Source organism: Cyprinus carpio, chromosome A3, assembly GCF_018340385.1.
Source record: "Cyprinus carpio isolate SPL01 chromosome A3, ASM1834038v1, whole genome shotgun sequence".
Taxonomy (NCBI): Eukaryota; Metazoa; Chordata; class Actinopteri; order Cypriniformes; family Cyprinidae; genus Cyprinus; species Cyprinus carpio.
Window position 1 is genome coordinate 26,868,206 of NC_056574.1, and position 14,982 is coordinate 26,883,187.

Consider the following 14,982-nt stretch of genomic DNA (forward strand, 5'->3'; position numbering starts at 1 on the left):
AATTTATGCAAATGGTCGCACTCTGCATCTAACTCAGTTAGCTAAACTACTTTTAAACAAAACACTTTAGTTTTTTGTGTGTGTGATATGTCAATTTATTAAAGAAAAAGAAAAGAAAAATGCGTAATGACAGTACTTGTTAAAAACTCTTTAGACGAGTACTGTTGTTGGACTTCCTTTCGGCCGAGTCTGCTCGTTCTGCAGCTGAACGGTAGTATTTCTCCTGTGCAGTAGGTGGCAGTCGGATGTTTCCAGCTACCTTCCACATTTGCAGGAGAAAGGCGAACTCCATGCAACGGGTAAAGCTAGCCTTTTCAGTGGTTTGTCTTTGCTGCTGAATTGCAGAGATAAAACATACAAAATGACCAAGCTGCAGCTGCTGCACCGCGCGCTGAACGAGCGTCTGATGGCGGCGGTGGAGCAGATCATGGAGATGGTCGGCGATACGGTGCTGGAGTATGAAGAAGAGACGATCCGGGCACGGAAAGAAAACGAGGTCCTGAGACGGAGGCTCCGGTGGATGGAGGGGGCAAACCGAGCGGACTGGCCAGGTAGCACGACAGATCGACTTTAATGTTGTTTTTAATGCAAGATACTGTGCAGGACAGATAGCACGACTCGATAAAAGACTTGAAGTGAGTTTTTTAAAACATTTATTTTGTTGCTGCATAGTTTTGTGATCTACATCCTATGCATGGCCGTGGACCTTGTTTTGGTGAGATCATCCGCGTGCATTCAGCCTTTGCTCTTCCTTATTAGAGGAGTTATAAATGTTTGTTATAAGAACTGTGCTTGCAACTGCATTAGGCCGAAGTAAACATCGATCTGTCAGTTGTCTGTCCGATGTTTTCGCTCCAACACGTTCAGGGGGTCAGAGCTGCCCCCTCTAGAGTCCGCAGGAAGAAACATTTTCAGTCGCATAAACGCACTAGACGAGAAAGAAAGGCCATTGACTTCCATTTCCTTGTGGTTTAAATCGGCACATTTTACCCACAGCCAGCCAGGCCCGTGTACAGACAGAGGGGCAGTGGCCGAAATCACTGGGGGGCAGGTATTATATATGTATATGTTTGTATATTTGTTCAATCATATTTTTGTTTTTAACATTTTGTATTTTAATGGGATTTTTCGGTACTAAACGTTTACTAAATATTTATTCTAAATTATGCACCATGGAGTAACCACTGTATATCCCTGTAAACAGGGCTGTGTATTCCCTAGTTGATGGGGAACATTGTTTTCAAACATAATTACTTGCTTGTATTAGATTATGTATTTGGATATATACAGTATTTAGACTTAATTTGATTTGAAGTGTCAGTTTTTGCATTACTATTGTGGTCAAATCTGGACACAGGGAATGCATTTTGTTATTTATACTAGCTAGGCTACATTGACATTTACATTGACAGCAATCACGTTCAGTGGGGTTCAAGCCAGTGAGGTCAAGTTCAATCCACCTCAGCCAGTGAGGACAGAGGGGCAGTGGCTCTAGCCCCCCTGTGCACGGCCCTGCCTTCAGCTACTTAGTTTCATAGGTCGGAAACCGAAATCACACAAAACACACTTTATCAAATTGTCACACTTTGGTTTCTTTAAATTCTCAGGCCCATCAGAACCTGTTACGCTTTCCACAATGGACGAAGCCAATCCATCACGGCAAGATGAGTGTGCCGTCAACTTTGCATTTGGACAGGAATCAGAAGCTCTTGAAATCAAAACAGAGTCAACTGATCTCCCATTGTGCATTAGACCTGAAAGCAGCGTCACCACGTTTCCTCCAAGCATTGATCAGGGATCTGACAATGCCGGGACAGGTGCTGGTATTGCCTATGGCCTGACGGACACTATGACCTGGGACTCTGGCCAAAGTTACATGGCCCCTCTGGACTTTGATCCAACTTCAGGTCCCTCCAGGGTCCGGCGCTGGAGAGGACGGAACAGAAGGCAGAGGATGTCCTTTGCCTGTCCAGACTGTGGTAAAGTGTTTGGAAGCAAACAGAGGCTGATGGTTCATATGCGCATTCATTCCACTGAGAGGCCTTATGCATACCGCCGGCGCAAGGCGTGCTTCTACGGTGACAATAAGAAAAAGAGGAAACTGCACAGGCTCTCTCAGGTAAACACCAGCACCATTAAAGTCAAACTGAGTTTAAAATGGACCCATTTTTACTTTACTTATTGGGATGAATATTACTCAGAAGCATTCTGGTATTAAAAATTAAACCCACACATAATTTCTTCACATTTAATATAATTATTTACTTTGAAATTTGTTGTTTTAAGTATTAATATTACAGATTAAACTTTTATATTGAACTTTTATCAATGTAAAATGAGAATGTTTTAGCAAATAATATTATAAATGCTTGTGTTATTCTCTCACATGCAGCTGTCAAGAGAAATTGTGGATGATCTGTCAGATGGCTCTGAGCAGACGAACAGGAGTAGTGCATCGCCTGAACAACTAGAAACCACTGCACCAGGCCAAGAAGAAGAGCCTGAGAGTGACCACACCAGCTGTGGTAAAGAACCAGAAAAGAGAATTACCATCCCTGTGCGGAATCAGCATGAAAAAAAAAGAGTTGTAAACCAGATGTGTCAGTGCCCTCATTGCCCTCATCGGGTGTTCGCTCGGCCCTGTCAGTTAGCCATGCACATGAAGACCCACACGGTCACAGCTCTTGTCAACCTACCCACCCAAGCACAGTCAGGAACTCGGGAGATAGTGGATGTGAAGAGGAAGTTACCCAAGGTACTGCACGTTCTCTAGTGTCATATAAGTGGTGTGTGTAGATATGCATACATCGAGATTTTCTTTCCTTCACAGTTCACACACAATCCTTCTTAAGGATGTAAACAGATAGTAGGGGGAGCAAATGAACCACTCATTGAAAAAGCCATATAAATAAACCACTATTCTGAATATTTGTAGTGATATGCGTCAACACATAATGTTATTTGATGCAATAAGAGACAAAGTAAAACTCACAAGCACAGAAAGATATTGCAAGATGCACATTTTGAAGTAGTGGCCGACCAATATGATGCTGATATCTTATGAGCAAATGAACTGAAAATTTACTCAAAATACACTAAAACAAATAAAAGAAAAAACAAGGTGTTTGATATCCCTTGACAAAGTGGCGAGTAGAATTTGCGGGGTGATAACCACTATGGCTATTGGCTGATGGTTGTAATCTCAAAATATGCAAATACTGGCCGATTCACTGGTCTTGCCACCAAAGTGCATGAATAATGACCTCTCCAGAGTAGTTCAGTGAATCCTAAGATAGTAAGCATGTATCTTAGGATGAACTAAACACACTCGTACAGCTACAGCCAATCTACGAAGAGAACAAGACAGCAACTACTGAAGCGGATGCTGTTTCAACGGTGAGTCTGAGGCCAAAAATGACAGTTATGCAAACAAGAGTTGATATGTGGCTTGGAACACATACTGTTCATTCAAACAAACTTCTGCATCTGCTGTGTCGCCTGAGATGTTATTTGTTGTGGGGTTGCACCACCAGGAAAAAAAAAATTGGTGATTGCAGCCTTTGAGCATAATAAAACTCTGGAAATATCAGATTTTTGTCAGATAATGTGTTTTATGTAACTAGCTAGATGACTAGATCAAACATTTACATCAAGCTGAATTGAAGAACAAAGATGATGTACTATAATCATAACATTTTATCAGTTGCTAGTAGTCTCTATGGCATGAAAACTAAGAAAAGCTAAAGGATTTTCTCCTTCTTATTATTATTATTATTTAACTGAAATGTTATTGTCAGTACAGGCGATCCTGTGTTTGCAATCTGTAGAAATTACCAGGTAGAAAAGGTAGCTCAATTATTACGTTTATCTGAAGACTCGGACTGAGAGCAGTAGATCTGACCAATGCAATATATAGCAATTTATTTAGCTGGTGTTTGTTTTTCATTGACCAATCCATGCAATTTTTGAGATGTTAAATTAGGGGTTTTCAACCTTTATGGACCCAGAGTATACTCTAGTATAAAAAAAAGCTAGATTTTTATGATTACAGTTACAGTAACTTATTTTTCATATCACGTAACATTATTACAAAATGCAATTCTTAAAAGGTCATTTGTTAGAAAATAGCTAAGAAGTCTCAAAGAATGTTCAATGTTTTCTGGGACGCATGGTTGAAAACCCTGCATTTAAATAATTATTAGACCAGTATCACCAGTGAGCTGAAGAAAATGTTGGATTGTTTGACTATTATGTTTTTGTTGTTCACATTAAGTCAGCTATTATTAACCGTTTGCTTAGTTGAAGTTAATTTTGTAAGTTTGCTTTCACCACTGCATTTAATTCAAAGCAATAGCTACAGTTATCTGAATGCATTTGGTGTTTTATAATATTTTATAATGTCCTTAATGCAAATAAGTATCACTAAAGAAAAAAGCACAAAGCTTATGCATATGTTTTTCTTATTGCTTCACAGGTGGCATTTGTTTCAAACCGCTGTTTTAGCAAAGTTTGGGACTACTTTTCAAAAGATGCATATGGTGAAGTCTTCTGCCATGAATGTTCAGCCAGAGTTAGCCAGGGGTCCAACAAGGCTGCTCAGAAGAACACCTCTAATTTATGGTCTCATCTTAGAATAAACCATCGACATGCCTATTTAGAGGCAAAACGGTACAGCCGACCAGTCAATATGCGGATCAACACTTTGGACACAACTCCGATTAAATTAGAGCGTTTTGAGCCAGAAGAACGCATTGTAGAGGGAGGTGGTGAAATAAAACAGGTTTTGATACCAGGAGAACCATCCAGTGGAACTTTGTAAATATGTAAACAATTTGGATACAATGTCTATATATGTATATACAAATTAGAAAATCACAACCTTTTGGATTTTTTTTTTTTTTATAGAAACCATTTGTGTATATATACAGTGCAATTATAATGCAGTTGTATTAATAAAATTTGTTTGAAATGAATTCATGAATTTTAGTCTTTTCTACGTGTGGTTTACGTCATTATAGTAATATATTTAAAATGTTTGTAATGCCGTGACATCTTGGGACAAATGTACTGTAGATTTGAAATGCCACTCATTGTCCTACAGTATTGGTGCAATGATTTTTTTAACTTTCAAGTTTTTAAATAAAGAAATATTTAAATATGCTATTTACCTGGAATGACTTCTGTTTAAAAATACAGACATTATACATTCACTTTTATATCCAGGGTGTAATACATTTGGAGCTCATTGCATATGTCTTTCCATGCTTCTCTCATTGTCAAATGGACTTGCATTTCTTTCAGAGGCAAAGAAAAAATGATGTGGAGAAGGAGGCCAAAGTTGCTGACAAACCTGAGTTCCATTGTCCAGACTGTGACAAAGTCTTCTTATATGCAAGTCGGTTGCATTTCCACATGAAGTCCCATAAGTCCAAAAAGGCTTTATTACGCAAAACTCAGCCAGTCAAGACTGAGGTACCTGCTCACACAATGCATAAATGTGATCTGGATGTGTGATTATTTCCATTAATGTGTTTCTTATTAAGTTTGGATATTTGTATTCCTCATAGGTGACTAAAGAAGAAACAACAGTGGCCCTGCCTAAAACTACAGAAGTACAGAATTTGAAGGAGCTAAAGAAAACATATGCATGCCCGCATTGTGATAAAGTGTTTACTCGTGAAGGATGGCTGGTGCCACACATTCGCTCTCAACACCAGGAAGTAAAGAACAGGAGTGATTACGTTAACGTGTTTGGCAGTGGACGTACAAGATCACAACAGCCTTTCACCATGGTTAGTGTTCAGATTTGTAATTGAAAATCCGAATGTTAATGTATACTTGCTGAGACGCCGATCATTTTTGAACTTTTATTTCTGTATAATAATCCACATTCCTTTTTTATTGATCGATAACAATTTCGTAAGCGCACAACTAAGAAGCGGGGGGAAGTCACTAAGAAGCTGAGACTGGAGAACCGGAAAACTAAAAAATCGAGAAGGGTCAAGGCTAAACCACGTCAAACAAGTGATGAGCCCACCCTGGTTGTTGATGTGTCCACAATCACAAATGATGAGGCTGAACAAAGTGCAGATCCTTTGAAAATGGGCACAGATGAGGCACAAAAAAGTGCAGATCTTTTGAAAACGGGCACAGATAAGGCACAAAAAAGTGCAGATTGTCTTAAAATGGGCACAGATGAGGTACAACAATGCAAAGAACTTTTGAAAACGGGCACAGATGAGGCTGAACAAAGTGCAGATCTTCCTAAAACAGGCACAGATGAGGCACAACAAAGTGCAGATCTTCCTAAAACAGGCACAGATGAGGCACAACAAAGTGCAGATCTTCCTAAAACAGGCACAGATGAGGCACAACAAAGTGCAGATCTTCCTAAAACAGGCACAGATGAGGCACAACAAAGTGCAGATCTTCCTAAAACAGGCACAGATGAGGCACAACAAAGTGCAGATCTTCCTAAAACAGGCACAGATGAGGCACAACAAAGTGCAGATCTTCCTAAAACATGCACAGATGAGGCACAACAAAGTGCAGATCTTCCTAAAACATGCACAGATGAGGCTGAACAAAGTGCAGAACTTCCTAAAACGGGCACAGATGAGGCACAACAAAGTGCAGAACTTCCTAAAACGGGCACAGATGAGGCACAACAAAGTGCAGATCTTCCTAAAACGGGCACAGATGAGGCACAACAAAGTGCAGATCTTCCTAAAACGGGCACGGATGAGTCAGAGAGCCCTTCTGAGCAATCAAAGGACTCCTCAGGCTCTGACCGTGGAACATCAAGCACTAAAAATCTGAAGAGGATGTTTCCATGCAAAACATGTGGCAAAGAGTTTGTTCTGGAGAAGAGGCTAAAGAAGCACTCAAGGAAACATATAGGACGTAGGTTGCAGGATGAAAAGAAAAGGAGAAGAGAGCAAGCTGTAATGGAAATGGAGCTTGAGGAACAAGAAAAAAGGAGATCGGAGGAAAAAGAGAGGCTTGATGATAAGATGTCAACAAGTAATCAACACCCAAATACTGCGGTATGTGTTCTTTACAAAAACCTAAAGAATGATCTATATATACCTTGACATTTCATAGCTTTAAATCACGAAAACAGATGAGCATGATAAGCTTGATTTGTTTTAATGATACGGACCTTTAAAATCTACAGAAATCAGTGGAACCAGAATTAAGAAAATTATTATTATCATTAAGAAAGTTCAGGAAAAACGTTGTCCCTGTGTCTGCACAATTTGTGGTAATGTCTAAGCCTGTAAAAATTGGCTAAGGATAAACATGTGTGGCCATCATGAACAAACACTTGATACTAGGACAAACCAGTCAGAAACCAAGGAAATGGCAATAAACTTGGAAAACAAAAAACTTGGAATAATAGCAAAAATTATCACATGACGTGGGTTAGTCTGCTTGAAGTTGTTGAAGTGTAAATAATAACTTTAATAATAACTGATACCAAATTCAATAGATAATACAGCCAATTTTTAAACAAAAATCGTATAACTTTATTGCATGTTTACTTTTGTTCATTGAAGAATGTGTATTTGTATATTGATATTGTAAGTTCTAATATAGGAACATGCAACTATTATGTTCCAACTTGTACTATATCAGTTTAGCTTGATGATACATTGCAAGTTATTATATTTTAACACCTAAAATCTTAATCTTCAAATTATTTTTGTTAAAGGTCCATATTTTATAGATTATCTCATGCACAAATATGTATTCAAATTATTTTTTTATACCCCTTCAACAGACGCCTCAAGGATCCCCCAAAAAAGAGCCATTACAAAAAAGCAGAACCAGAGCTCAAGGGCCACTACCCTGCCCATTTTGTGGCAAAGTTTTTGCTTGGGAAATGCGGCTATTGATGCACATGCAGATTCATTGTGGTGAGAAACCTTATGCCTATCGGCAGCGTGAGAGACGTTTTTATGGTGACCCGAAAAGGGGCCAGCTCCCGAAAATCCATAATCAGGAGGTAGGAAAGACTATGTGATTGATTATTTTGACTGTTAGTTTCATCCAGTTTCATATCCTCAGGAAAAATGAAATTGTTTGTGCAATGAATCCTAAGTCATTATAAGAATGGTTGATTTTCGCTTTCCCCCAATGCAGCCTTCGGGGGACAAAAGTGATGAGTCTGGAGAATCTGGGAGTGAAGAGACGGTGAATAAGGACAGATCTGCACATCTGGGCAGCAGTGCAACCCATGCAGTGTCTGGAGCTCTCGCAAGCAGTATTGAGACCACTGTACCAGAGAACCATACTGGCAGCCTTTTACCTCAGAGAGCTATTGAGCAGCCTACCACCTCTCACAAGAGTAATCAAAGAACCAAACCCGAACTGCTCAGTGACATCACAAGCCACTTCAGTTTGCAGCCCAGGATTGTTCTACAACCAATTATGACTGAATACAAATATTGGAGCTCAGTGCCTCGGGTAGCTGACTTGAAATCAGGTTGCTCTGAAAAAAGTAGTGGCTTTGATCACAAACAAACCTCATACTCAGTTTTGGTTGATGATGAAATGGTGGATGCTGTGGAAGATAAAATTGTGGATTCCAATCTTTGCACATTGCCATTGGAATTCTCTAGTCATGGCATCCAGAACAAGCCTGAAATATGCCACACTGGTAATCCTGAGACAGAAGTAGTCTTTGTGGAGGCTGGATCTCCACAGCGTGATTCGGAAGTAGAGCTTGACAACATTGGGGGGCCACTGGCCTTTGAATCTCCTGAGGGAAAAAACGTGGAGAATCAACAAAAAGATGACCACAACTTTAATTTTCCTGGTGTTTCAGACAAAACAGCCAGAAACCAGGTATCAGTTATAGTAATAGATGACGAAGTAGAGCAGTCAAATGCAAGAACTGCTGCTGAAAATGCTCTGTCTGAATGTGGAAGAACGAAGTGTGATTGGAAGTGTGATTGTAAGAACATTTCTGCTATGAAATTAACAGTCATGCCAGAGAGTAGCATTTTACAATCTTTGTTCAAGGAAACTAGTTCTGGCACCATTCAGAAGAACATTGACTCAAAATTAGTTTGTGTTGTCCTCTCAGATATTGAAGACAATGTTGATGAAGATGTGTCGAGTCCCTCCAAAGGTTTAGATAAAAAGAAAACAGCCTCTGTTCCTAGCATTCAAAATGAACAATTAGATGTGGGGAGCAAATCTGGCAAAAATCCCTCCAGCAACTCCAACTTTCCAGCTCCAGATGCAACTGAACCCACCAAATCTTCACAACTTACTGATGATCAGAGTATCTCAAATGACCCACTCAGAGACCAGATGGCCTTTAATGCCATCAGACAAACAGAGGACAGGCCCATGAGTTCAAAGGAGAGAATATCATGTCAAACATCTGATATGGTATTTGCTGGTCAAGAGTCTCTGTCGGAAGTTCATGCTGACAAGAAACTGCTAGACATGAAGATTACCGATGGCTGTGAGAGAAAAAATAAGAAACTGGGTCTGAACAACCAGGTATGCAATAGTAGCAGATCGAAAAGTACAATACGGACTCAAAAGTAAATTAATCTTAATCAATCTGTGGAAATGTAACACTGTGTTTACACTGGACGTGAGCAGCGCGATGCAACAAAACACAATAGAACCTGTTATGCTGTCTACACTGGATGCGGTGCAAAACAACAAATTCCCGACAGTAAACTGCTGCTGCGTTCTACTTAAGATGTACTGACACAAATTACAAATGATTTTCAATCGTCGCTTTGTCGTGTCCAGTGTAGACAGACTTTAGCTGTTCTAGCTGTCGTGTGCGGTGTAGACACGGTGTAAAGAGATATATAAATACATTAACAGAGAAATCTCAATTTATATTTATACTGTTTTCTTTTGAATTTTCTTAATGTCAGATGTCAGAATCTGTTCTGGATGATTCAGCTAACAACTTTGAAATCTCAGGGACAAATGAACCTTCTGTACAAAATGTGAAAACTTGTGAGTTACTTGTGAAAAGCTCTGAAGAATTTGAAATGCCCTTATTCACACCCCATCAAACCTCTGATGGTAGATGCCAGACTGCAGTGAGCAGTGAAGAACAAAAAAAAGGAAAGCAAGCACTATATTGTCGGTTTTGTGAGAAGGCATGTAAAAAGATAGAACTGCACCTAAAGTGTGATCACGCAAAAGAACCTGAAGTGGTAAAAGCTTTAAATCTTGACACAGACTGTAAAGAAAGGAAACGGTTATTGAGCAGTTTTGCTATTAAAAAGAACTTCAACCAAGCTAGAGATTCTAGAATCGATTGTGATGAAGATATTGTTCACTGTATTTTTTGCCACGAGTCTTTTCAATGGAACAAATTTCGGGAGCATGCACTTATATGTAAGCACAACATGAATCCAGCTGCATCCAGCAAATCTCAGGAATTGTTTGATGCAGAATTGGGAAATCTTGCTCCAGGCACTATCAGCTTCTCCAGACCTTTAGAGCCAACTAATGCTCCTGTGTCAAATCTCTCAGATTTACACGATCACCCTATTCCAGAAACTAGGATATGTGAGGTGAAGGAGAACCATACTTTAGTGTCAGATCGTCCCCAAATTCTGTGCACTACTGACAGCCCAGCACAGAAGGTTTGTGATCCGAAATCCTCAAGCCCTCCTAATCATGACTCTTGCCAGAGTGCTGCTCTAAAAACCAATTATCCAGAAGTGAAGGAGCCAACTGTTTCTAACATTGACGGCAGCATACCTCAAATTGATCTTGATACACAATCATTAAAGCCATCTGTTCTAGATTCTTGCCAGTGTTCTGCAATACATCCTCCTCATTTGGAATCTTCATTTAGTACATCATGGAACCCTGATGTGAAGATACTAGAACCTCCCATACTAGATTCCTGTCAAACAATACGAGTCGTAGAATCTACAGTTCCAACCCTTCCTATTTCAAACACTGGTTGCAGTGTTCTTCAGCAGTCCCTTATAAAACAAACAGATCATCCCAGAATTGTGAACCAGCCATCTTCTTCAGATCCAGAGGTGTCTTGTGATTTAGAACCTGATGGTTATTCTTCTTGTGGTACTGGGTGTTGTGACAGCCTTCAGCTCTCTTCAAAACCAAAGGACCCTTCAAGTCCTGTACCCTTAAACTCTTCTTCAAAATGCAATGCAGATTCAAAGTGTACTCTTAAGCTAGCTGTGTTTGATAATACGTATTTGGGCACTAATGAGACAGAGCAAACCCAAGATTCAGATGTAGAAAGGAACATCTTCATGGTCTCAGGCAGCTCTGATGTGCATCTAGAACCTGAAAGTCACCATACTCCAGATCCTAATAGCTATAAGGCTGAACAAACCCAGTGTCAGCAGCCTGAAAGTATTGAAAATCCAGATGCTGACAGGAGTGGGAATCAGCCAACAGCTGATCTAGAATTAAAGTCAGTTCCTTCTGTTCAAGAAATCAAATCCAGAGCCATAGGACACATGTCCTACCTTAAATTCCAAGGGTGTGATCTTCAAGAAGACCCTGAGAAGATCACTGATGAGAATGGCAATGATTGTGCTGTTGAAGTTCAACATGACTCAAGCATATCAGTGACAAGCAAGCAAAAGAGAAAAAGAGTCTACCAGATCGGCCTTCTGAAAGAGGAGTCAAAGAAAAGTTGTCCAAGTTCTCATTCCCAAGCAAGCACTCATAATACTCATGCTGTGCGAAATCATCAGGGCGGTAGCAATACCAACCTTTTATTTACTCACTTTTTTTTTCCCCATGCAAGCTTTTAGTGCTTACCTTTGATAGGATTCTGCTGTAGTATTATACATATAATGAAATGTGCCGATCTTTTAGTGCTAATATGCAAAAAAAAAATGGACATAAAGAATTTAGAATTATTATTTGATTATTGAATTTATTATGCTCTTTTAAAATGTGGTTGCATTTATTATTTGTTATTGTTACTTCTTTGCAAAAACAGGGTCCTGGATGCCAAACCAATTCCACTGATGAAAACTCCAGCGTATTCAAGATACATCACTGCTTTTACTGCAAGCAGCCACATAATAGAATGATGGATCATCTTCAGTCAGTTCATCCTAATGAACCAGAGGTGGCAGAAGCTCTTACCTTTGACAAGAGCTCACAAGAAAGGAAACAACTTTTGAACCTTCTACAAACTAGGGAAAATGTTCTACACAACACAAATGTGGTTCAAAGTAGTAAACAAGATTTAAAACCATTTGGGAAGTTTGCATTGGAGTGCTCATTTGATGATAGTGTTTATTGCATCTACTGTTTAGGGTTATTTAACAAGAAGTCTTTTGTTTCACATTTAGAGCAGTGCAAGGGCAAATCTACTCAAAGTGCTGAGGATACCTGTGGTGAAATGCTTCCTAATGCTGGGCCCATTCCTCCAGCTCCTACACTTGTTTCCCCCTCTCGTCCAGAAGAGATTGATGCCAATATAGAACCATCAGGTTTTCATTGCATAAATACCATCTATGAAACAGATTTCAAAAATGAACAAGGACGTTCTTCCCTTCCAGACCTCAGCTGCAATGTAGAGCAACCAGACATCTCAAGTCCAAATGATGAAGTTAGAAACAGTAGACAGGCAGAGGATGCCTTTTTACAATTCAGGCATTCTCCTGAAAATGAAGTAGGTTACGAATTGAAGTCAGGTAATTCTCCCAATCCAAGCACTGGTAAAGATTCAACAGACTGTAAGAATGAAGGAGCAAGTCTCCCAAAGTGTGATGTTGATCAAGAAAGGGCAATGACACCAACGTCAGACACCAGTCCTCACCCAGAATATGATGTTCTCAGAAATCCATGTGATGATTTCAGTCCACCTGAAAATGCCCAAACTGTGTCTGATGACACACACAAGAGTAGCGTGAAAGCCCAAACTTGTGGAACAGGGAAGAAGAGGAGCAAGAGGCGCTCACATGTCCATAATCAGGTAAATATTGTTAAATTACACATTCTGAACTTTGTTCTTCACTCTCTATTAGTAGATTCTTTACATTAAAAGATATTTTGAACCTCTATATAGTTATGTTGAGCAGAACTGTTCCAGTATCCAGCCAGTGTTTTCAATGAACAAAGGATAAACAGTGGTGGTGTTTCCTCCTTTCATTTGTAGCCACTGATCATGGATGATGACTTGCTGGGTGAAGGAGAGATGTCCAGCTCACAACTACATGTCTGCCAGCACTGCAAGGAAACTTTCGGCAGTCCATACATGCTGCGCAGACATGAATACACTCACACAGGTCAGTGTGTGCAAAACCCATTTTTAATACACACGTTGATCACATATTGCAAGTCAATTTAATCACAGTGACAAGAGCCAGGATCATTATTAATGCTCATTATGTAGAAATTGACCATAGACTGTAAACCATAGTACTGAACATTTGTTTAGGTTACTTGATTCTCTGTTTTTTACTTTTATGTAATCCATCAAATTTAGAGCTTTGTATGAACTGTTAAAGTGTTTTTTGTTGTCTTAGGGGACACACCATCTAGTGCATACCAGGAAAAACTGAAAAGGGCAAAGAGATTAATTCAAGATGGAGAGACGTCAATGAGGGATGACGCTAGTATAGCGGTAAAAAGAGTTTTTGCCTCAAGAATGCTTTGTTCTTATAAGAGAGTGGAATTAACATTCTTGTTTTATTGACAGCCATCAACAAAGAGTCCAGAAGATTTACCAAATGCTGTTACAGATGACACAGGGGGAAAAGTTGCAGACACAAAGCAAGGTAAAGTTACTGCTGATCATGCAACCCTAAAAAGCATCAAAAGACACAGTATTTCTTATCCATCCTTTAAAGCTTGTAACTTTTTTTTTGACTTAAGATGCTTTTGTTTTAGACACAGAGGAGAGAGAGAGTTCCACTTTGAAGAAGCAGGACAGCAAAGTCAAAGACTATGACACGGATTGCGAGAAGATATTGTTTACATCTTAGTGTTATGTTTTTTAAAAACATTTGTTTGTTTTTTTAAATATGTTTGACAATGTTGTCTCAATCTAATGGGTTCAGTACTTTTACAGAATGATTAATTTCAGCCTGCTGTATTGGACAGATCATAGCATATGTTTATTAATTAACTCCAGATTGAGAATAAAAAAAGTTAGAGAACTCTAAAGGTATATTGGTCTTTTTTGGTATCTGATATGTGACTTAAGGCAGGTTTCAGTTACTCATTCCAAAGCTGAGGCACTAGACATAACAGCCATTTCTCCAGTCTTCAGTGTCAGCACTCTTTATACAGAATATGGTTTCACATGATCCTTCAGAAATGATTCTAATTTGCTGATTTTGTGTTTAAGAAACATTTCTTATCAATGTTGAAAACAGTTGTGCTGCCTAATATTTGTGTAAATCGTGATACGTTTTTGAAGATTCTTTTATGAATAGAAAGTTAAAAAACAACAGTATTTATTTGAAATATGAATCAATATAAAAATTTATACACGAAAATGTACAATCATAAATGTCTTTGGTGATCATTTAGTATAAACAAAAGTTTTAATTGCTGGTAACAAGTTTCAGGATACTGATTTCAGTAAAACATCTGGGTAACAAAACAGGTTTATTCTGACTTAATGACTAAATCTCCTCTGTCATGATTACATTTGTCAAAACTTTTTTTACTTTTAAATATTTAAGTACATTGGTAACATTTTTACTTTCACTCACATATGCATCTGGCTAGATAGTTTGACCTTTTTTCTCAGAATCCATACTTTCACTTGAGCAGCAAAATTATTTAAATATAAATTTTACACCGCTGAGGGCACTGATGGTGTTTCATTTGTCTATGAATTACGATTCAACTGGAAGACTGCCCCACAGAGAACTGCTTTTCTTGTCTCAGATTTTGTTTTGTTTTTAATTCAGGCACCAGGAGAAAAGAGTGTTCTTGATAAAGGAGATATCTGACTCCAGTCTCACTGTGAGCCACTATGACATCTCA

The 14,982-nt window shown here is 39.0% G+C and overlaps 1 protein-coding gene across 3 annotated transcripts; it reads left to right on the plus strand.

Annotated features, from left to right (window-relative positions):
- Positions 1 to 190: 190 nt before the first annotated feature.
- LOC109057110 lies at positions 191 to 14,151 on the plus strand. Of its 3 annotated transcripts, none has more exons than XM_042727100.1 (14): positions 191 to 551; positions 1,608 to 2,119; positions 2,393 to 2,755; positions 5,302 to 5,472; positions 5,568 to 5,792; positions 5,913 to 7,046; positions 7,784 to 8,008; positions 8,146 to 9,516; positions 9,909 to 11,684; positions 11,975 to 12,958; positions 13,142 to 13,271; positions 13,512 to 13,609; positions 13,685 to 13,763; positions 13,861 to 14,151. In XM_042727100.1, the coding sequence occupies exons 1-14, from the start codon at positions 362 to 364 to the stop codon at positions 13,968 to 13,970; spliced, it is 7,368 nt and encodes a 2,455-aa protein (XP_042583034.1). In that variant the 5' UTR covers positions 191 to 361; the 3' UTR covers positions 13,971 to 14,151. The 3 variants fall into 3 exon arrangements, with proteins under 3 accessions (XP_042583034.1, XP_042583039.1, XP_042583045.1); XM_042727105.1 differs by having other exon boundaries at positions 13,876 to 14,151; XM_042727111.1 differs by lacking the exon at positions 9,909 to 11,684 and having other exon boundaries at positions 193 to 551.
- The last annotated feature ends 831 nt before the right edge of the window (positions 14,152 to 14,982 follow it).

Excerpts from the sequence above, each read along its gene's own strand:
- LOC109057110 (XM_042727100.1), top strand. The coding sequence starts at position 362 with ATGACCAAGCTGCAGCTGCTGCACCGCGCGCTGAACGAGCGTCTGATG. Across the intron at positions 552-1,607 it reads AAACCGAGCGGACTGGCCAG|GCCCATCAGAACCTGTTACG; the intron begins GTAGCACGACAG and ends TTAAATTCTCAG. Across the intron at positions 2,120-2,392 it reads AACTGCACAGGCTCTCTCAG|CTGTCAAGAGAAATTGTGGA; the intron begins GTAAACACCAGC and ends TCTCACATGCAG.